This window comes from Dendrobates tinctorius, unplaced genomic scaffold (genome assembly GCF_039654945.1).
Source record: "Dendrobates tinctorius isolate UK_male_01 unplaced genomic scaffold, ASM3965494v1 ptg000241l, whole genome shotgun sequence".
In the NCBI taxonomy this organism is placed as follows: domain Eukaryota; kingdom Metazoa; phylum Chordata; class Amphibia; order Anura; family Dendrobatidae; genus Dendrobates; species Dendrobates tinctorius.
In genome coordinates, this window is record NW_027361908.1 from 10864645 (window position 1) to 10886030 (window position 21386).

The 21386-nt window shown below is 53.7% G+C and overlaps 1 protein-coding gene across 1 annotated transcript in view; it reads left to right on the forward strand.

The window, feature by feature from the left end:
* Window positions 1-9870: 9870 nt before the first annotated feature.
* Window positions 9871-21386, forward strand: part of LOC141060638 (solute carrier family 25 member 3-like) — a 43397-nt gene continuing 31881 nt past the window's right edge. Inside the window, exons 1-2 of the mRNA XM_073556953.1 lie at window positions 9871-10089; window positions 11816-11980. Of these exons, the coding sequence (XP_073413054.1) occupies window positions 10014-10089; window positions 11816-11980 (241 nt within the window). The 5' untranslated portion in view covers window positions 9871-10013. The remainder of the gene's footprint in view (window positions 10090-11815; window positions 11981-21386) is intronic.

Here is a 21386-nt window from a genome sequence, read left to right on the forward strand (position 1 = left end):
TGAGGCGTTACACTGAGGTCCTCGCTCCAGCAGCGCCATTCTGGGCTCCTCAGCACTGAGGCGTTACAGTGAGGTCCTCGCTCCAGCAGCGCCATTCTGGGCTCCTCAGCACTGAGGCGTTACAGTGAGGTCCTCGCTCCAGCAGCGCCATTCTGGGCTCCTCAGCACTGAGGCGTTACTGTGAGGTCCTCGCTCCTGCAGCGCCATTCTGGGCTCCTCAGCACTGAGGCGTTACACTGAGGTCCTCGCTCCAGCAGCGCCATTCTGGGCTCCTCAGCACTGAGGCGTTACACTGAGGTCCTCGCTCCAGCAGCGCCATTCTGGACTCCTCAGCACTGAGGCGTTACACTGAGGTCCTCGCTCCAGCAGCGCCATTCTGGGCTCCTCAGCACTGAGGCGTTACAGTGAGGTCCTCGCTCCAGCAGAGCCATTCTGGGCTCCTCAGCACTGAGGCGTTACACTGAGGTCCTCGCTCCAGCAGCGCCATTCTGGGCTCCTCAGCACTGAGGCGTTACACTGAGGTCCTCGCTCCAGCAGCGCCATTCTGGGCTCCTCAGCACTGAGGCGTTACACTGAGGTCCTCGCTCCAGCAGCGCCATTCTGGGCTCCTCAGCACTGAGGCGTTACACTGAGGTCCTCGCTCCAGCAGCGCCATTCTGGGCTCCTCAGCACTGAGGCGTTACACTGAGGTCCTCGCTCCAGCAGCGCCATTCTGGGCTCCTCAGCACTGAGGCGTTACAGTGAGGTCCTCGCTCCAGCAGCGCCATTCTGGGCTCCTCAGCACTGAGGCGTTACAGTGAGGTCCTCGCTCCAGCAGCGCCATTCTGGGCTCCTCAGCACTGAGGCGTTACAATGAGGTCCTCGCTCCAGCAGCGCCATTCTGGGCTCCTCAGCACTGAGGCGTTACAGTGAGGTCCTCGCTCCAGCAGCGCCATTCTGGGCTCCTCAGCACTGAGGCGTTACAGTGAGGTCCTCGCTCCAGCAGCGCCATTCTGGGCTCCTCAGCAATGAGGCGTTACACTGAGGTCCTCTCTCCAGCAGCGCCATTCTGGGCTCAGCACTGAGGCGTTACAGTGAGGTCCTCGCTCCAGCAGCGCCATTCTGGGCTCCTCAGCACTGAGGCGTTACAGTGAGGTCCTCGCTCCAGCAGCGCCATTCTGGGCTCCTCAGCACTGAGGCGTTACAGTGAGGTCCTCGCTCCAGCAGCGCCATTCTGGGCTCCTCAGCAATGAGGCGTTACAGTGGGGTCCTCGCTCCAGCAGCGCCATTCTGGGCTCCTCAGCACTGAGGCGTTACAGTGAGGTCCTCGCTCCAGCAGCGCCATTCTGGGCTCCTCAGCAATGAGGCGTTACACTGAGTTCCTCGCTCCAGCAGCGCCATTCTGGGCTCCTCAGCACTGAGGCGTTACAGTGAGGTCCTCGCTCCAGCAGCGCCATTCTGGGCTCCTCAGCACTGAGGCGTTACACTGAGGTCCTCGCTCCAGCAGCGCCATTCTGGGCTCCTCAGCACTGAGGCGTTACACTGAGGTCCTCGCTCCAGCAGCGCCATTCTGGGCTCCTCAGCACTGAGGCGTTACAGTGAGGTCCTCGCTCCAGCAGCGCCATTCTGGGCTCCTCAGCACTGAGGCGTTACAGTGAGGTCCTCGCTCCAGCAGCGCCATTCTGGGCTCCTCAGCACTGAGGCGTTACAGTGAGGTCCTCGCTCCAGCAGCGCCATTCTGGGCTCCTCAGCACTGAGGCGTTACAGTGAGGTCCTCGCTCCAGCAGCGCCATTCTGGGCTCCTCAGCACTGAGGCGTTACAGTGAGGTCCTCGCTCCAGCAGCGCCATTCTGGGCTCCTCAGCACTGAGGCGTTACAGTGAGGTCCTCGCTCCAGCAGCGCCATTCTGGGCTCCTCAGCACTGAGGCGTTACAGTGAGGTCCTCGCTCCAGCAGCGCCATTCTGGGCTCCTCAGCACTGAGGCGTTACACTGAGTTCCTCGCTCCAGCAGCGCCATTCTGGGCTCCTCAGCACTGAGGCGTTACAGTGAGGTCCTCGCTCCAGCAGCGCCATTCTGGGCTCCTCAGCACTGAGGCGTTACAGTGAGGTCCTCGCTCCAGCAGCGCCATTCTGGGCTCCTCAGCACTGAGGCGTCACAGTGAGGTCCTCGCTCCAGCAGCGCCATTCTGGGCTCCTCAGCACTGAGGCGTTACACTGAGGTCCTCGCTCCAGCAGCGCCATTTTGGGCTCCTCAGCACTGAGGCGTTACACTGAGGTCCTCGCTCCAGCAGCGCCATTCTGGGCTCCTCAGCACTGAGGCGTTACACTGAGGTCCTCGCTCCAGCAGCGCCATTCTGGGCTCCTCAGCACTGAGGCGTTACACTGAGGTCCTCGCTCCAGCAGCGTCATTCTGGGCTCCTCAGCACTGAGGCGTTACACTGAGGTCCTCGCTCCAGCAGCGCCATTCTGGGCTCCTCAGCACTGAGGCGTTACTGTGAGGTCCTCGCTCCAGCAGCGCCATTCTGGGCTCCTCAGCACTGAGGCGTTACACTGAGGTCCTCGCTCCAGCAGCGCCATTCTGGGCTCCTCAGCACTGAGGCGTTACACTGAGGTCCTCGCTCCAGCAGCGCCATTCTGGACTCCTCAGCACTAAGGCGTTACACTGAGGTCCTCGCTCCAGCAGCGCCATTCTGGGCTCCTCAGCACTGAGGCGTTACAGTGAGGTCCTCGCTCCAGCAGCGCCATTCTGGGCTCCTCAGCACTGAGGCGTTACACTGAGGTCCTCGCTCCAGCAGCGCCATTCTGGGCTCCTCAGCACTGAGGCGTTACAGTGAGGTCCTCGCTCCAGCAGCGCCATTCTGGGCTCCTCAGCACTGAGGCGTTACAGTGAGGTCCTCGCTCCAGCAGCGCCATTCTGGGCTCCTCAGCACTGAGGCGTTACAGTGAGGTCCTCGCTCCAGCAGCGCCATTCTGGGCTCCTCAGCACTGAGGCGTTACACTGAGGTCCTCGCTCCAGCAGCGCCATTCTGGGCTCCTCAGCACTGAGGCGTTACAGTGAGGTCCTCGCTCCAGCAGCGCCATTCTGGGCTCCTCAGCACTGAGGCGTTACACTGAGGTCCTCGCTCCAGCAGCGCCATTCTGGGCTCCTCAGCACTGAGGCGTTACACTGAGGTCCTCGCTCCAGCAGCGCCATTCTGGGCTCCTCAGCACTGAGGCGTTACACTGAGGTCCTCGCTCCAGCAGCGCCATTCTGGGCTCCTCAGCACTGAGGCGTTACAGTGAGGTCCTCGCTCCAGCAGCGCCATTCTGGGCTCCTCAGCACTGAGGCGTTACAGTGAGGTCCTCGCTCCAGCAGCGCCATTCTGGGCTCCTCAGCACTGAGGCGTTACAATGAGGTCCTCGCTCCAGCAGCGCCATTCTGGGCTCCTCAGCACTGAGGCGTTACAGTGAGGTCCTCGCTCCAGCAGCGCCATTCTGGGCTCCTCAGCACTGAGGCGTTACAGTGAGGTCCTCGCTCCAGCAGCGCCATTCTGGGCTCCTCAGCAATGAGGCGTTACACTGAGGTCCTCTCTCCAGCAGCGCCATTCTGGGCTCCTCAGCACTGAGGCGTTACAGTGAGGTCCTCGCTCCAGCAGCGCCATTCTGGGCTCCTCAGCACTGAGGCGTTACAGTGAGGTCCTCGCTCCAGCAGCGCCATTCTGGGCTCCTCAGCACTGAGGCGTTACAGTGAGGTCCTCGCTCCAGCAGCGCCATTCTGGGCTCCTCAGCAATGAGGCGTTACACTGAGTTCCTCGCTCCAGCAGCGCCATTCTGGGCTCCTCAGCACTGAGGCGTTACAGTGAGGTCCTCGCTCCAGCAGCGCCATTCTGGGCTCCTCAGCACTGAGGCGTTACAGTGAGGTCCTCGCTCCAGCAGCGCCATTCTGGGCTCCTCAGCACTGAGGCGTTACAGTGAGGTCCTCGCTCCAGCAGCGCCATTCTGGGCTCCTCAGCACTGAGGCGTTACACTGAGGTCCTCGCTCCAGCAGCGCCATTCTGGGCTCCTCAGCACTGAGGCGTTACACTGAGGTCCTCGCTCCAACAGCGCCATTCTGGGCTCCTCAGCACTGAGGCGTTACAGTGAGGTCCTCGCTCCAGCAGCGCCATTCTGGGCTCCTCAGCACTGAGGCGTTACAGTCAGGTCCTCGCTCCAGCAGCGCCATTCTGGGCTCCTCAGCACTGAGGCGTTACAGTGAGGTCCTCGCTCCAGCAGCGCCATTCTGGGCTCCTCAGCAATGAGGCGTTACACTGAGTTCCTCGCTCCAGCAGCGCCATTCTGGGCTCCTCAGCACTGAGGCGTTACAGTGAGGTCCGCGCTCCAGCAGCGCCATTCTGGGCTCCTCAGCACTGAGGCGTTACACTGAGGTCCTCGCTCCAGCAGCGCCATTCTGGGCTCCTCAGCACTGAGGCGTTACAGTGAGGTCCTCGCTCCAGCAGCGCCATTCTGGGCTCCTCAGCACTGAGGTGTTACAGTGAGGTCCTCGCTCCAGCAGCGCCATTCTGGGCTCCTCAGCACTGAGGCGTTACAGTGAGGTCCTCGCTCCAGCAGTGCCATTCTGGGCTCCTCAGCACTGAGGCGTTACAGTGAGGTCCTCGCTCCAGCAGCGCCATTCTGGGCTCCTCAGCACTGAGGCGTTACAGTGAGGTCCTCGCTCCAGCAGCGCCATTCTGGGCTCCTCAGCACTGAGGCGTTACAGTGAGGTCCTCGCTCCAGCAGCGCCATTCTGGGCTCCTCAGCACTGAGGCGTTACAGTGAGGTCCTCGCTCCAGCAGCGCCATTCTGGGCTCCTCAGCACTGAGGCGTTACAGTGAGGTCCTCGCTCCAGCAGCGCCATTCTGGGCTCCTCAGCACTGAGGCGTTACAATGAGGTCCTCGCTCCAGCAGCGCCATTCTGGGCTCCTCAGCACTGAGGCATTACAGTGAGGTCCTCGCTCCAGCAGCGCCATTCTGGGCTCCTCAGCACTGAGGCGTTACAGTGAGGTCCTCGCTCCAGCAGCGCCATTCTGGGCTCCTCAGCACTGAGGCGTTACAGTGAGGTCCTCGTTCCAACAGCGCCATTCTGGGCTCCTCAGCACTGAGGCGTTACAGTGAGGTCCTCGCTCCAGCAGCGCCATTCTGGGCTCCTCAGCACTGAGGCGTTACAGTGAGGTCCTCGCTCCAGCAGCGCCATTCTGGGCTCCTCAGCACTGAGGCGTTACAGTGAGGTCCTCGCTCCAGCAGCGCCATTCTGGGCTCCTCAGCACTGAGGCGTTACACTGAGTTCCTCGCTCCAGCAGCGCCATTCTGGGCTCCTCAGCACTGAGGCGTTACAGTGAGGTCCTCGCTCCAGCAGCGCCATTCTGGGCTCCTCAGCACTGAGGCGTTACAGTGAGGTCCTCGCTCCAGCAGCGCCATTCTGGGCTCCTCAGCACTGAGGCGTTACAGTGAGGTCCTCGCTCCAGCAGTGCCATTCTGGGCTCCTCAGCACTGAGGCGTTACACTGAGGTCCTCGCTCCAGCAGCGCCATTTTGGGCTCCTCAGCACTGAGGCGTTACACTGAGGTCCTCGCTCCAGCAGCGCCATTCTGGGCTCCTCAGCACTGAGGCGTTACACTGAGGTCCTCGCTCCAGCAGCGCCATTCTGGGCTCCTCAGCACTGAGGCGTTACACTGAGGTCCTCGCTCCAGCAGCGCCATTCTGGGCTCCTCAGCACTGAGGCGTTACAGTGAGGTCCTCGCTCCAGCAGCGCCATTCTGGGCTCCTCAGCACTGAGGCGTTACTGTGAGGTCCTCGCTCCAGCAGCGCCATTCTGGGCTCCTCAGCACTGAGGCGTTACACTGAGGTCCTCGCTCCAGCAGCGCCATTCTGGGCTCCTCAGCACTGAGGCGTTACACTGAGGTCCTCGCTCCAGCAGCGCCATTCTGGATTCCTCAGCACTGAGGCGTTACACTGAGGTCCTCGCTCCAGCAGCGCCATTCTGGGCTCCTCAGCACTGAGGCGTTACAGTGAGGTCCTCGCTCCAGCAGCGCCATTCTGGGCTCCTCAGCACTGAGGCGTTACACTGAGGTCCTCGCTCCAGCAGCGCCATTCTGGGCTCCTCAGCACTGAGGCGTTACAGTGAGGTCCTCGCTCCAGCAGCGCCATTCTGGGCTCCTCAGCACTGAGGCGTTACACTGAGGTCCTCGCTCCAGCAGCGCCATTCTGGGCTCCTCAGCACTGAGGCGTTACACTGAGGTCCTCGCTCCAGCAGCGCCATTCTGGGCTCCTCAGCACTGAGGCGTTACAGTGAGGTCCTCTCTCCAGCAGCGCCATTCTGGGCTCCTCAGCACTGAGGCGTTACAGTGAGGTCCTCGCTCCAGCAGCGCCATTCTGGGCTCCTCAGCACTGAGGCGTTACACTGAGGTCCTCGCTCCAGCAGCGCCATTCTGGGCTCCTCAGCACTGAGGCGTTACACTGAGGTCCTCGCTCCAGCAGCGCCATTCTGGGCTCCTCAGCACTGAGGCGTTACACTGAGGTCCTCGCTCCAGCAGCGCCATTCTGGGCTCCTCAGCACTGAGGCGTTACACTGAGGTCCTCGCTCCAGCAGCGCCATTCTGGGCTCCTCAGCACTGAGGTGTTACACTGAGGTCCTCGCTCCAGCAGCGCCATTCTGGGCTCCTCAGCACTGAGGCGTTACAGTGAGGTCCTCGCTCCAGCAGCGCCATTCTGGGCTCCTCAGCACTGAGGCGTTACAATGAGGTCCTCGCTCCAGCAGCGCCATTCTGGGCTCCTCAGCACTGAGGCGTTACAGTGAGGTCCTCGCTCCAGCAGCGCCATTCTGGGCTCCTCAGCACTGAGGCGTTACAGTGAGGTCCTCGCTCCAGCAGCGCCATTCTGGGCTCCTCAGCAATGAGGCGTTACACTGAGGTCCTCTCTCCAGCAGCGCCATTCTGGGCTCCTCAGCACTGAGGCGTTACAGTGAGGTCCTCGCTCCAGCAGCGCCATTCTGGGCTCCTCAGCACTGAGGCGTTACAGTGAGGTCCTCGCTCCAGCAGCGCCATTCTGGGCTCCTCAGCACTGAGGCGTTACAGTGAGGTCCTCGCTCCAGCAGCGCCATTCTGGGCTCCTCAGCAATGAGGCGTTACACTGAGTTCCTCGCTCCAGCAGCACCATTCTGGGCTCCTCAGCACTGAGGCGTTACAGTGAGGTCCTCGCTCCAGCAGCGCCATTCTGGGCTCCTCAGCACTGAGGCGTTACAGTGAGGTCCTCGCTCCAGCAGCGCCATTCTGGGCTCCTCAGCACTGAGGCGTTACAGTGAGGTCCTCGCTCCAGCAGCGCCATTCTGGGCTCCTCAGCACTGAGGCGTTACAGTGAGGTCCTCGCTCCAGCAGCGCCATTCTGGGCTCCTCAGCACTGAGGCGTTACAGTGAGGTCCTCGCTCCAGCAGCGCCATTCTGGGCTCCTCAGCAATGAGGCGTTACACTGAGTTCCTCGCTCCAGCAGCGCCATTCTGGGCTCCTCAGCACTGAGGCGTTACAGTGAGGTCCTCGCTCCAGCAGCGCCATTCTGGGCTCCTCAGCACTGAGGCGTTACACTGAGGTCCTCGCTCCAGCAGCGCCATTCTGGGCTCCTCAGCACTGAGGCGTTACAGTGAGGTCCTCGCTCCAGCAGCGCCATTCTGGGCTCCTCAGCACTGAGGCGTTACAGTGAGGTCCTCGCTCCAGCAGCGCCATTCTGGGCTCCTCAGCACTGAGGCGTTACAGTGAGGTCCTCGCTCCAGCAGCGCCATTCTGGGCTCCTCAGCACTGAGGCGTTACAGTGAGGTCCTCGCTCCAGCAGCGCCATTCTGGGCTCCTCAGCACTGAGGCGTTACAGTGAGGTCCTCGCTCCAGCAGCGCCATTCTGGGCTCCTCAGCACTGAGGCGTTACAGTGAGGTCCTCGCTCCAGCAGCGCCATTCTGGGCTCCTCAGCACTGAGGCGTTACAGTGAGGTCCTCGCTCCAGCAGCGCCATTCTGGGCTCCTCAGCACTGAGGCGTTACAGTGAGGTCCTCGCTCCAGCAGCGCCATTCTGGGCTCCTCAGCACTGAGGCGTTACAGTGAGGTCCTCGCTCCAGCAGCGCCATTCTGGGCTCCTCAGCACTGAGGCGTTACAGTGAGGTCCTCGCTCCAGCAGCGCCATTCTGGGCTCCTCAGCACTGAGGCGTTACACTGAGGTCCTCGCTCCAGCAGCGCCATTCTGGGCTCCTCAGCACTGAGGCGTTACACTGAGGTCCTCGCTCCAGCAGCGCCATTCTGGGCTCCTCAGCACTGAGGCGTTACAGTGAGGTCCTCGTTCCAACAGCGCCATTCTGGGCTCCTCAGCACTGAGGCATTACAGTGAGGTCCTCGCTCCAGCAGCGCCATTCTGGGCTCCTCAGCACTGAGGCGTTACAGTGAGGTCCTCGTTCCAACAGCGCCATTCTGGGCTCCTCAGCACTGAGGCGCTACAGTGAGGTCCTCGCTCCAACAGCGCCATTCTGGGCTCCTCAGCACTGAGGCGTTACAGTGAGGTCCTCGCTCCAGCAGCGCCATTCTGGGCTCCTCAGCACTGAGGCGTTACACTGAGTTCCTCGCTCCAGCAGCACCATTCTGGGCTCCTCAGCACTGAGGCGTTACACTGAGGTCCTCGCTCCAGCAGCGCCATTCTGGGCTCCTCAGCACTGAGGCGTTACAGTGAGGTCCTCGTTCCAACAGCGCCATTCTGGGCTCCTCAGCACTGAGGCATTACAGTGAGGTCCTCGCTCCAGCAGCGCCATTCTGGGCTCCTCAGCACTGAGGCGTTACAGTGAGGTCCTCGTTCCAACAGCGCCATTCTGGGCTCCTCAGCACTGAGGCGCTACAGTGAGGTCCTCGCTCCAACAGCGCCATTCTGGGCTCCTCAGCACTGAGGCGTTACAGTGAGGTCCTCGCTCCAGCAGCTCCATTCTGGGCTCCTCAGCAATGAGGCGTTACACTGAGTTCCTCGCTCCAGCAGCGCCATTCTGGGCTCCTCAGCACTGAGGCGTTACAGTGAGGTCCTCGCTCCAGCAGCGCCATTCTGGGCTCCTCAGCACTGAGGCGTTACAGTGAGGTCCTCGCTCCAGCAGCGCCATTCTGGGCTCCTCAGCACTGAGGCGTTACAGTGAGGTCCTCGCTCCAGCAGCGCCATTCTGGGCTCCTCAGCACTGAGGCGTTACAGTGAGGTCCTCGCTCCAGCAGCGCCATTCTGGGCTCCTCAGCACTGAGGCGTTACACTGAGGTCCTCGCTCCAGCAGCGCCATTCTGGGCTCCTCAGCACTGAGGCGTTACAGTGAGGTCCTCGTTCCAACAGCGCCATTCTGGGCTCCTCAGCACTGAGGCATTACAGTGAGGTCCTCGCTCCAGCAGCGCCATTCTGGGCTCCTCAGCACTGAGGCGTTACACTGAGGTCCTCGCTCCAGCAGCGCCATTCTGGGCTCCTCAGCACTGAGGCGTTACAGTGAGGTCCTCGCTCCAGCAGCGCCATTCTGGGCTCCTCAGCACTGAGGCGTTACAGTGAGGTCCTCGCTCCAGCAGCGCCATTCTGGGCTCCTCAGCACTGAGGCGTTACAGTGAGGTCCTCGCTCCAGCAGCGCCATTCTGGGCTCCTCAGCACTGAGGCGTTACAGTGAGGTCCTCGCTCCAGCAGCGCCATTCTGGGCTCCTCAGCACTGAGGCGTTACAGTGAGGTCCTCGCTCCAGCAGCGCCATTCTGGGCTCCTCAGCACTGAGGCGTTACAGTGAGGTCCTCGCTCCAGCAGCGCCATTCTGGGCTCCTCAGCACTGAGGCGTTACACTGAGGTCCTCGCTCCAGCAGCGCCATTCTGGGCTCCTCAGCACTGAGGCGTTACAGTGAGGTCCTCGCTCCAGCAGCGCCATTCTGGGCTCCTCAGCACTGTGACCTGTCTACAGCTCAGTTCAAATTAGGTCAACTCCGACCGAGACGCCTCAGCAATTCAGCAGCCGCGGCTTTCCGGTGACATCATCGCTTCACAAGGGCATGAGTCAGCAGTGGACCTTAGCCTCTACCTGTCGGTCAGCACATAATGACCGGCAGAGTGAGCGCCATCTTCTAGGTGAGTGCGGGTAAGCTTCGGGCCTCCCGCCGGCTAGTGATGTGGGTGACACCAGTATGGCCGGGTTGGCGGTGTGAAGAGCCGGTTATACCGCTGTGTGCCGAGAGCTCACTTGTAGTCGGCGCGGTAACGTTTGGCCTCGTGGATCTTGTGAGCCGTATCTGCGGGGTTACAGCGGTGCGCCTCCCATCGTGCACTGTGTGCGGGGGGCGACACATTCTCCTCATTCAGGACCCTATGGTCGGTGTCCTCAGAGAATTCTGCTCCTGCGCCCTCCCCTGCAGCAGTGTCCTGTAAATACCCCAGAGGGCCCAGTCATCGCCCCCATGTGCCAGCGATGCCCTCGGATGCCACACACGGGGTTTCCACCAATGGTGGAGTCCAGATTGCTTGATTTCCATAACTTCTGTCCTTAGCGCTGATCAGTTTGGTTCCATAGTAAATGACGCGTTCTTGGGTTCCATTACTATATACTGGCACCTGTGTCTGCAGGGAAGGAAGCGTTGGAGTGGGCAATGGAGGGATTTGGGGGGGGCTGAGCTTTTTGTAACCTCATACAAGAGTAATCGCGGGTCTTTCGTGACCCATCTGTCAGGGATAGCTGGCTGCCCGGCTCTGCTGTCAATGATGGGATCAGGTGCTCCAGTAATGGCCACTCGTAGGTTCTGGTTGGCTCCCACTGGGAGTGAAATGACGGTGTTTGGCTGTGACCAAAATGGTGTCCACCTAGCCAGAAAAATGTCTTCATTGGCGGGCTGCTGATGGGTGGGGTTATGATTATATTGGAATGTGGTGACTTTTTTCAGTCTTAATTACAAAAAGGTTTCCACTAGTGATGAGCGAGTATACTCGTTGCTCGGGTGTCCTCCGAGTATTTTAGCGTGCTTGGAGATTTAGTTTTTGTCGACACAGCTGCATGATTTACGGCTGCTAGATGGGCTGAATACATGTGTGGAATTCCTAACAAACAGGCAATCCCCACATGTATTCAGGCTGTCTAGCAGCCGCAAATCATACTCCAAAATACTCGGCGATCACCTGAGCAACGAGTATACTCTCATCAATAGTGTCCACATGTAATAAAATCAATGGCATGTCCTGTCAAGAATTAAATAAAAAAGAAAATTCCTGGTGCACAATTACCCCAGAAAAAAGAGATCCATTATAATACAATTAAACTTAAAACCAGTAGTAAAAAAAAGAAAAAAAAAAAGCATAATGTCTCTCGAGGAGGACGCCATGAACTCCTGGTGATAAAGAGAGGTGTACTCCCAAAAAAATAGTAGAATGCATTATGAGGTAGTTATGTAATAGGCAGGCAGTGGAGCAGGCTAGGAAGTTTATAGCATAGTGTTGAAAACCACAAAGATCGATGTTTAAATATAAGTTCATATCGTTATATCACCCTTCCAGATAATAACATCAGCAATGGTAATATCTGTGACCAATCATATTATAGCTTTCATTTCCTAGAGGACCCTTTTTATTTTTTAAATGAAAGGGGAAATCTGATTGGTTTCTTCGACAAGCGGTTACAGCACTTTTCTTGTGACCTGTGCTGACTCCATCCATGTGCAGGACCAGCCGAGGGTTCTTCTGCCTGCTTAGTTATCACATCCAGACACCAAAGTCTACCAGTGTATTCTCTGAAGATCTACCAAGTATACTTTTCATCAGTGTGTGGCTACCAAGCATGTATGATGACAGTCCTGCTTTAAATCCACAGCTGCCACCATGTACTCCACTGTAACCCAGTTAGCCCGGGTGAACCCGTTTAATGCTCCGCACTTCCAGTTGGGACCAGAGAATGTGACTTTACGGAAGAACGGCTCCTCCCAGGTCCACCCAGTCCGCCTGCTGGCTGCTGCTGCTGCTGCGGCTGTGCCCGAAGGTATGTGTCCATAGCCGTGACACCGAGGGGTCCTAGTGACCACACACATGCATTGCCTTCACATTCTATCCATTATCTTGCGATACAGTGTCTGGCAGATCCAGCTTGTGGGATCAGGATATCCTCTTGTATAGGTCACTTTCTTTCAAGGTCATGTCCTTACATAAACACCAGGAACGACTTCTTACCATTAAAGGCCCCGTCACACATAGCGATCTCGCTAGCGAGATCGCTGCTGAGTCACAACTTTTGTGACACAACAGCGATCTCACCAGCGAGATCGCTGTGTGTGACAGCGATCAGCGACCGGCCCCCCTGCCGGTATCGCTGATCGCTCTGGGAAACCTCTGGACTTTTCTTTGGTCGCTGGTCTCCCGCTGGCCAGCACGCATCGCTGCGTGTGACAGGCGGGAGACCAGCTCCCTGCATCAGCGCGCTGGTAACTAACGAACACAGCGACGCCGCCCACTCGGCGTCGCTGTACTGATCGCTGGTGAAGCTGTCTGTGTGACAGCTCACCAGCGATCACATAGCGACTCACCAGCGATCCTGACACGTTGATATTATTGTCGGGATCGCTGGTGAGTCGCTATGTGTGACTCCAGCTTAACTCTTCAGAAGCAATAGTGATTTGCCTCATGCAGATGTGTTCTCTAGAATTTCTGTGGTTTTATTGAAGGTTATACTCTCCTTACTGTCTATGAAAGGGTTGTCTCATCTGGTCTATTAGCCAGACTAAAGTGACAACATTCAAACATTGATCCCTTCCTACATGATGTACGTTTACGTCATGGTGATCATGTGAGCTGTGCCTGCACGATGTCGCCGGGCGATCGTGAAAGTGATTAAATGTTGTGCCCCAAAATGGTACCAATAAAAACGTCAATTCGTCCCGCAAGAAACAAGACCTCACATGACTTGTCAGCCAAAATATGAAAAAATTATAGTTATCTAAATATGTGGAAGCGCAATAAAAAGTGTAGTGTGTGACAGCAGCCAAACATAAAAAACCCTGATATAAATCTGGTATCATCGCTGTAATTCCACCAACCCGAATAATAAAGTTGTCTAATCATTTATCCTGTGCTGAGCGTTTATAAGGGGATTTCTATGTAAATCTCTGAAATACATGAGGCAGATGGAGACGCTGTCTGGCTTATGATCCAGCGATCTGTATTTTTTGTCGTGCATAAAAGCGTGGTCCACCACAGTTTTGTGCACCTCTGAAATAGACAGTGCTGAACAGAGAGCAGACCTGAGTCTGGAGTAACTTTGCTGTCCCTTTATAGTGAGTGGAAGCCTCGGGGGGGGGGGGGGGCTGTTCATATGAATCACATCCTTCAGAGATTTAGATGGAAACCCTGATGCAAGTGCAGGATAAATGTAATAAAAAATGTTATGTAAAATGTACCTACTCAGGTTCATCATCTGCCTTGTTACTGTTAACTTACTATAAAGACTCTGAAAAAGAGCTATAACTCCACAAATGAAAACCAACAAATGCTGTTCTCCCAAATCCAAATGCCTCACTCCTTCAAAGGCCACGTTCACATGTTCAGTATTTGGTCAGTATTTTACATCCATATTTGTAAGTCAAAACCAGGAGTGGGTCAATCAGAGGAAAAGTATAATAGAAACACCTCACCACTTCTGCATTTTTCACCCACTCCTGGTTATAGCTTAGGCTAGGTTCACATTTGCGGTTGTGTCCTCAGGGTTTTGTCCGCAAACGCATGCAAAAACGCATGCATGCGTTTGCGGACGATTGGCAAGTGCTATTTTCCCAGCGAATTTTTGAATGTACACAAGCCACTCCCAATGGGCGTGTCTGTGTAAATGCGTATGCAAACGCAAAGCGTATGCAAGCGTTTCCATAGACTGTAATGTGTTGTTTTGGCCCATTCCGACCGCATGTGTATGGCTGCGGATATTTGACGCCCCCAAAATTGCAACATGTGTTTTCCGTGCCATGCCGCACCCCTGGAAGCGATGCATGCGTACGCATCCACAGACGGACGCATGCAAATGCATGTACATGCGTACACCATGTTAAAGATAGGGACGCATGACGCATGCGGATGGATGTGGACGAAACACTGCGGACCCAACCGAAAATGTGTAACCGGCCTTACATATACTGAACATGGCATATGCCACATAAGGTGCCTAAACCACATTTAGTGGCCATTTGTTTGGCATTTCTCTAGTGATGAGAGCCCTCCTAATTTACGGGTGCATGTCTCCAGGCGCATGAGCTGGGCACTACAACGTACTGGCACTATATTGGCAAACTTGCAATTTTCACTGCAACATCCAAAGCTGCTTTTTTTTGGAAAACAAACATGGAGTCAAAATCATCACAACACCTGAAGGTAAATTCATAGGGGGTATAGTTTCCAAAATGGAGACACTTGAGATTCTGCTCTTCTGACCCTTAGGGACTCTATATGGAGTCGGCAAACTATTCTAGAATTTGTTCTCCAAATAGCACTCTGTCCCTCCCGAGTCTCGCTAAGCTGTGCTGTACAGACATGGCTGGGGTATCTGCCCTCCTGATGATGCTTTGTATGACTATATCCGCATTCGCTGGGATTCTCAAACCATCAAAAAGGAAGTAGGAAAAAAAAGCAGTTGGGGCAGGATATGGAATTTTTAATTGTCAGAAAATATTTTAGATTATGGTGTCAAATGGGCATTTAGGACGAAAATTAATTTGTATTTCTGACCAACCTGTTGAATGAATCGTGTACATCTTGCCAGCAGCCTCGCCAGACATCATAATCCAGCCAGATACTGGCGTAATATTTCTGCTGTAGAGCATGCCACATCTAGGAATGAATGACACCGCTGAACATTGCCACACACCCGCTCCTTCCGTTTTGGCAGAGCTGGTGTGACTCTACCAGAATCGGTATTTTTTCATTTTTTGCAGATCTCCAAAATGTTCAAAAACGGCGGAATGAACAATGTTTTACACAATTTTTCTGGCAAAAAAAGGCACTTTGGATTGGGGTTTTTGAGAGCAAATATCCCTTTATTGGTTGTTAGTAACCAGGACTGTGGAGTTGGTATAAAATGGATCGACTCCTAATATATATATATATAACTAGCTGAAGAGCCCAGCGCTGCCCGGGCATACTAACTGTGGTTAGTTTTAGCAAATTATAATTATCCTCCATCCCATAGTCCCGTGCCCATATACCCATCATACATATCCTCCATCCCATAGTCGAGTGCCCATATACCCATCACACATCCTCCATCCCATAGGCCCGTGCCCATATACCCATCATACATATCCTCCATCCCATAGTCGAGTGCCCATATACCCATCACACATCCTCCATACCATTGTCCCATGCCCATATACCCATCATACATATTCTCCATCCCATAGTCCCATGCCCATATACCCATCGTACATATTCGCCATCCCATAGTCGAGTGCCCATATACCCATCACACATCCTTCGTCCCATGCCCATATACCCATCATACATATCCTCCACCCCATAGTCCCATGCCCATATACCCATCATACATATCCTCCACCCCATAGTCCCGTTCCCATATACCCATCATACATATCCGCCATCCCATAGTCCCGTGCCAATATACCCGTCATACATATCCTCCATCCCATAGTCCAGTGCCCATATACCCATCACACATCCTCCATCCCATAGTCCCGTGCCCATATACCCGTCATACATATTCTCCATCATACATATCCTCCATCCCATAGTCCCGTGCCCATATACCCGTCATACATATCCTCCATCCCATAGTCCCGTGCCCAGATACCCATCACACATCCTCCATCCCATAGTCCCGTGCCCATATACCCGTCATACATATCCTCCATCCCATGGTCCAGTGCCCATATACCCATCACATATCCTCCATCTCATAGTCAACCATTATAACATCATAATGAGCGGCGGCAGGGCTTGCAACCTATGATGACATCAGCGTCGCCATGGCAACCATTGTGACATCATAATGAGGGGCGGGGCTTGATACGCACACACTGTTTCCCCATTATGTAGATAGGGGCATTGTTACATCATAATGAGGGGCGGGGCGTGACGCGCACACACTTTCCCCAGTATGTAGATGGGCAAAATTGTTTGGTGAATTGGAACGCGCGGGGTTAAAATTTCGCCTCACAACATAGCTTAGGACGCTCTCGGGGTCCAGACGTGTGACTGTGCCAAATTTTGTGGCTGTAGCTGCGACGGTGCGGATGCCTATCCCGGACATACACACACATACATACACACATACATACATACACACTTTCAGCTTTATATATTAGATAGATAGCTAGCGATATAGATATAATCATTATAATTTGTTATAACTAACCATAGTTAGTTACTATGCCCAGGCAGCGCCGTGCTCTTCAGCTAGTACATAATAAATTGGTTCAGCAGATCAGTGTAAGATGTACTGTAAATGGTTTCATAGCGTTGGGAGCCTTCGTGGGAAGGGTCCTCTCTCCTTCTGTACTTGTGTGTGCCTTGTATTGCTCATGTCTGTGTATGCCCCTTTTTCACATGTAAAGCTCCATGGAATAAATGGCGCTATAAAAATGAACAATAATAAAGATAATTTGGGAAAGTTCTAAAATGTCCTATAAATGTGTGTTCCGTTCCTGATCTAAGGATTTCAGCTTTCATTTGAGATGAATCTGTGCTGCACTTTATGTACATGCTCAGTAGTGACCAGTGCTGTGGGGTCATAGATGAGATGAATCTGTGCTGCACTTTATGTACATGCTCAGTAGTGTCCAGTGCTGTGGAGTCGTAGCGGAGAGGAATCTGTGCTGCACTTTATGTACATGCTCAGTAGTAAGGCAGTACTGTGGGGTCAGAGGTTTAGTAGAGATGAATCTGTGCTGCACTTTATGTACATGCTCAGTAGTAAGGCAGTACAGTGGGGTCGGGAATCCGGGAAATTGAGGATTCAGTGGTTTGGCTTACCAACTCCGCAGCCCTGTTGGGGTATGTGCACACGATCAGGAATGGCTCCGTATTTGCTCAGGATTTGACGTAGGTGAGATCTGCACCAAATCTACATCTGAGGTCACTAGCAGGTCACCTGCTTTTTTACATGCTTTTTTGATGCTTTTTTTCATTGCATGCGTTTTTTTTGTCACTTGAAATAAAGCTATTTGAAAGTTGGCTTCTGGGAAGGAAAAAAAAGTGATTTCCTTTTTGCAAATATGTTCCCACTGTCAGTAAACGCTGCAGGTTGGATGCTGCGTACATCCGCAATGTCCAAGCTGCAGCGCCCAGCTGTTACAGCATAGTGGTTGGGATGTCAAGAATTCTCATGCCCGCTATTAATGCACCGATGCCCGTGGCTCACCCGCAGAGACGAACATGCGGTGCGTCTTTCCAGACCGCAGCATGTCAATTTATGTAGCTGCGTAAATTACCCATTCACTATCATCAGATGCGGTAAAACCGCATTATCTTCCTGGTCACATTCGTATTAAGTGCAGGAACGCAGCTTACTACGCAGTACTGTGCACTAATTTAAATAATCGAGAATCTTGAGACACAGCCAGAAGTACATGAAACAGGAAGTGGAGGAAAGCACAGAGAGAGAGGTCCTCTCCTTTTTTATAAATATATATTTTTTTTAAATGGCCTAGGGTCTCCCTATATTTGTTAACCAGCCAGAGTAACGCATACTACTGGGACTGTTATTTCAGGCTGGTAAGGATCCGATATCCATAAACCTTACCAGCCTGATAATACCAGGCCGCAGCAGTCTGCTTACATTGGATAGTTAGCAAAAACAGTGAGCACTCCTTAAAAAAAAGAAAAACATGGGGTCCCCCTATTTGTGTTAACCTGCCAAGAAAAAAGCAGACAACTGTGGCCTAGTATTCTCAGGCTGGCGAGGCCCATGGATTTTGGCCCTCACCAGCCTAAAAATAGCAGCCCGCAGCCGCCCCACAATTGGCGCATCCAAAGATGCGCCAATTGTGGCACATTACCCGGCTCTTCCCACTTGCCCTGTAGCAATGGCAAGTGGGGTAATATTTGTGGGGTTGATGTCACCTTTCTATTGTCTAGTGACATCAAGCCCACGGCTTAGTAATGGAGAAGTGTCTATAAGACACCTATCCATTACTAATCCTACAGTTACATGGTAAATAAACACACAGCCAGAATAAAGTTCTTTAATTGAAATAATGACACCGACTCCTTTAATTGATCTTAATTAAACCATACTTACTGCATCGCCTATTCCACCGACACCCTCGTTCTGCTGTAAGACAAATAAAATAAAAAAGCAACAGTATACCATACCTGTCCGCAGAGAAGATATACATACTGTCCCAAGACGAGTCCAGCTCTGCTACATCTAGATGCCTTTGGCTGAACGGTGGCGTTATGCCACCACTCAGCCTGACATCCAGACACAGCGGAGCTTTAAGCTGATAACCACTGATGACCGGAGATAACTTGGTCCCCGGCGGTCTCGTGCATGACAGTTCTCGCGATCAGCTCAGCTCATCGCGACAACTGCAGTGTATGCGAACTTCCGGTTGAAACAAGGTACGACATTATTTAAATTAGCACACATGGGTAGTAAGCTGCGTTCCCGCACTTAATATAATTTTGCATTTCCGTGCGGTCGCCGCACACATCAAATCGCCGCATGCAGACGCATCTGCATACAATGCATATTCCTGCGTACCCAGTGTTAAAGATAGGTACGCAGGGCGCATGCGGCAGTAGGCAGAGCATAGGCGGAGCTTCAGGGAGGAAGAAAGGAGGAAGTAGGCAGCCATCCGCAGCCCTCCTGAATGCAAATGAGAAACCAGCCTAAGAAGATAATGCGGTTTTACCACATCTAATGATAGTGAATGGGTAATTTACGCAGCGGAGTCTGAGTGTCTCCGCTACATAAATTGACATGCTGCGGTCTGGAAAGACGCGCCGCATGTGTGTCTCAGCAGGGAAGCCGGAGGCGTCTCGGGACACAGTGGAGATGGGTTTTCATGAAATCTCATCCACTATGCTGTAACATCTGGCTGCTGCGGGTTTGAAGCTGCGGAGGTATGGAGTGTCAAACCTGCAGCGTTTACTGACCGTGGGAACATACCCTTAATAATGCTGGATGCAGATGTCCATTATGAATGGTTTCTGCACGGACTGTAATATCTGGCAACTCTTCTGACTTGCATGACCTCATGTGCTTACAAGGCAGCTCAGGTCAGGAGCCCTGCTGTTAGGTTGGGTATTGCTGTCTAGGCACAGACCGTATCTTACAGGTGTGTGAATCCAGCTTACGTCTAGTACTAGTGTGTCTTCCTGTGATGAAAATAATTTCTATTTACACTTAATGTATTGATTTTGATTAAACAGAGGAATATAGCTGTGCGTGTGGATTTGGGAAGTTCTTTGCACTATGCGGCTTTGGTAGAGTCTAGTAACATAGCTACTGAGAGGGGGTGGTGGCCCTGCGCTCTGAGGAGCCCACCTGGAGCTACGCTACTGTTAATTGTATGGGCGTGTGCAGTGCGCCCATACAGTTAACACTCTTCGGTAGAGTAGGGAGACTCTATCTTCCTGCACTGTGACCCATAAGGACCGTCAATGCAAGTTCAACTGTTGTGAATTCACTTTCTGGCCTACCTCTGGTTACTAGTGAAGGTAGTGGAGCTGGTTATATTGACAGAGGGGTCGCGAGTTCTCTTTCCGGGCTCCCTCTGGTGGTTACAGGAGGTAATGGAGCTGATCTAATTAACAGAGGCCTGCCACCTGATAATGAGGAGGACGATTGGACATCTGGAGTTTTTGACTGGATTTAAGACAGCTGACTCCCTCTATCCCTGCTGGAGATTTTTTTTCCTGCCTCCTGATTTCTTAGTTTCCAGCTCAGTCCCTGCATGCTCAAGCTAAGTGTTCTTTCGCTATTGTTCACATTTGATTTAGTTTTGTCTATTCAGTTTTGTGTGGTCAGCCAGTCCCGGCTGGGGCTGTGCTGAATCACCATCATTATGTTACTGCTTGTACCAGTTTGTTTTTGTCCCTTATTAGATTGGCCTCTTTTTGCTCTGCTCTCAGAATATGCCAGAGTGCTGATATAGTGGGCGAAGTCAAGTGACTTCAGTATTTTTCTATCAGACGTATTGGACATTTTTGCAGGGTTTTTTGCGTGATTGCAGACAGTGTCTTTCCTTTCCTGTCTAGTTAGTGTGGGCCCCATCGTTTGCTCAGCCTATTTTCCTACCTGCGTTTGTGTTTTCATCTTGTCTCACCGACAATATATGTTTGGGGGCTGTCTATTCCTTTGGGGTCTGCTCTGGGGCAGTTTAGATTTCCACTTTCTTGCTTTAGGCTTATTTAGTTCTCCGGCTGTGTCGAGGCGTCTAGGATCATCGTAGGTACGCTCCACGGCTACTGCTAGTTGTGTGGATAGGATCAGGGGTCTGCAATCCGCTTAGTTACCAACCTCTCTGGTTTTCTGTGGCTTAGCTTGGTCTTGCTTTCCTCCTCAGTGACCCAATCATAACATTCAACTGTATTGGCTGGATGCCGATATAGCGCTAATGAGATGGGGAGTGTCATGATCTCTCTCCCATCATTCCCCCTGATAGCGAGCATATTGGCGTCATTACTTGACTCCCGCTCTCCTGAGATAAGCGGGTTCTTGAAGCAGCGGGGTTATGAGGAGGAGAGGTGAGTATTTTATGTTTTTTTTTTTTTTTTTTTAACTTTCATGGGGAGTGCATTATAGAGTTTGTCTCTGGGGTGTGCATTATATCATATGGAGGCTATTTAGGGGGCCACCATACAGTGTTGGGAGATGATGTGGGGTATTTGTACAGTATGGGGGTCATCAGAGTGTTGCAGCCATCAAACAGTTTAGGGGCTACTAAGTGGATAGTATGCTGTGTGAGGGGTACTATAGAGTGAGGGGGCATTAAACTATGTATAAGAGTATTATACCTGTGCAGAGGGGAGCTGAATGGGGGTGGACTTGGAACAATATTAAATGTTAAGTGGGCACCTATTGTTGTGGCTGTGAAAGAGTTACGCTAAGGGCATTATTACTTTCTAGAGGGCAAAATGTGGGTGCTGTTTTCTAAGGCTCTTGCACACATCATTACTATATTCTAGAGCAATGTTTCTCCTGCCCCCTCCCCCATGACAGCCCCACGGAGAGAGGGGATCCGCTCTTCAGGGACAGGAAACCTACAGATAAAAGGGCTGTACCTCTCCCTAGCATCAGTTGGTTTCATGTCCCTGACGGAGAACCTTCAGTTCGGTGTACCTGGAATGAAAATGGGCCAGTCCAGTTCAGGCAGAGGGGAGGCCCTTGCCATGGTTGGAGCGGTGCCCTGAAACTGGGACTGATGGGTCTTGTAGGGTGAGTGGGA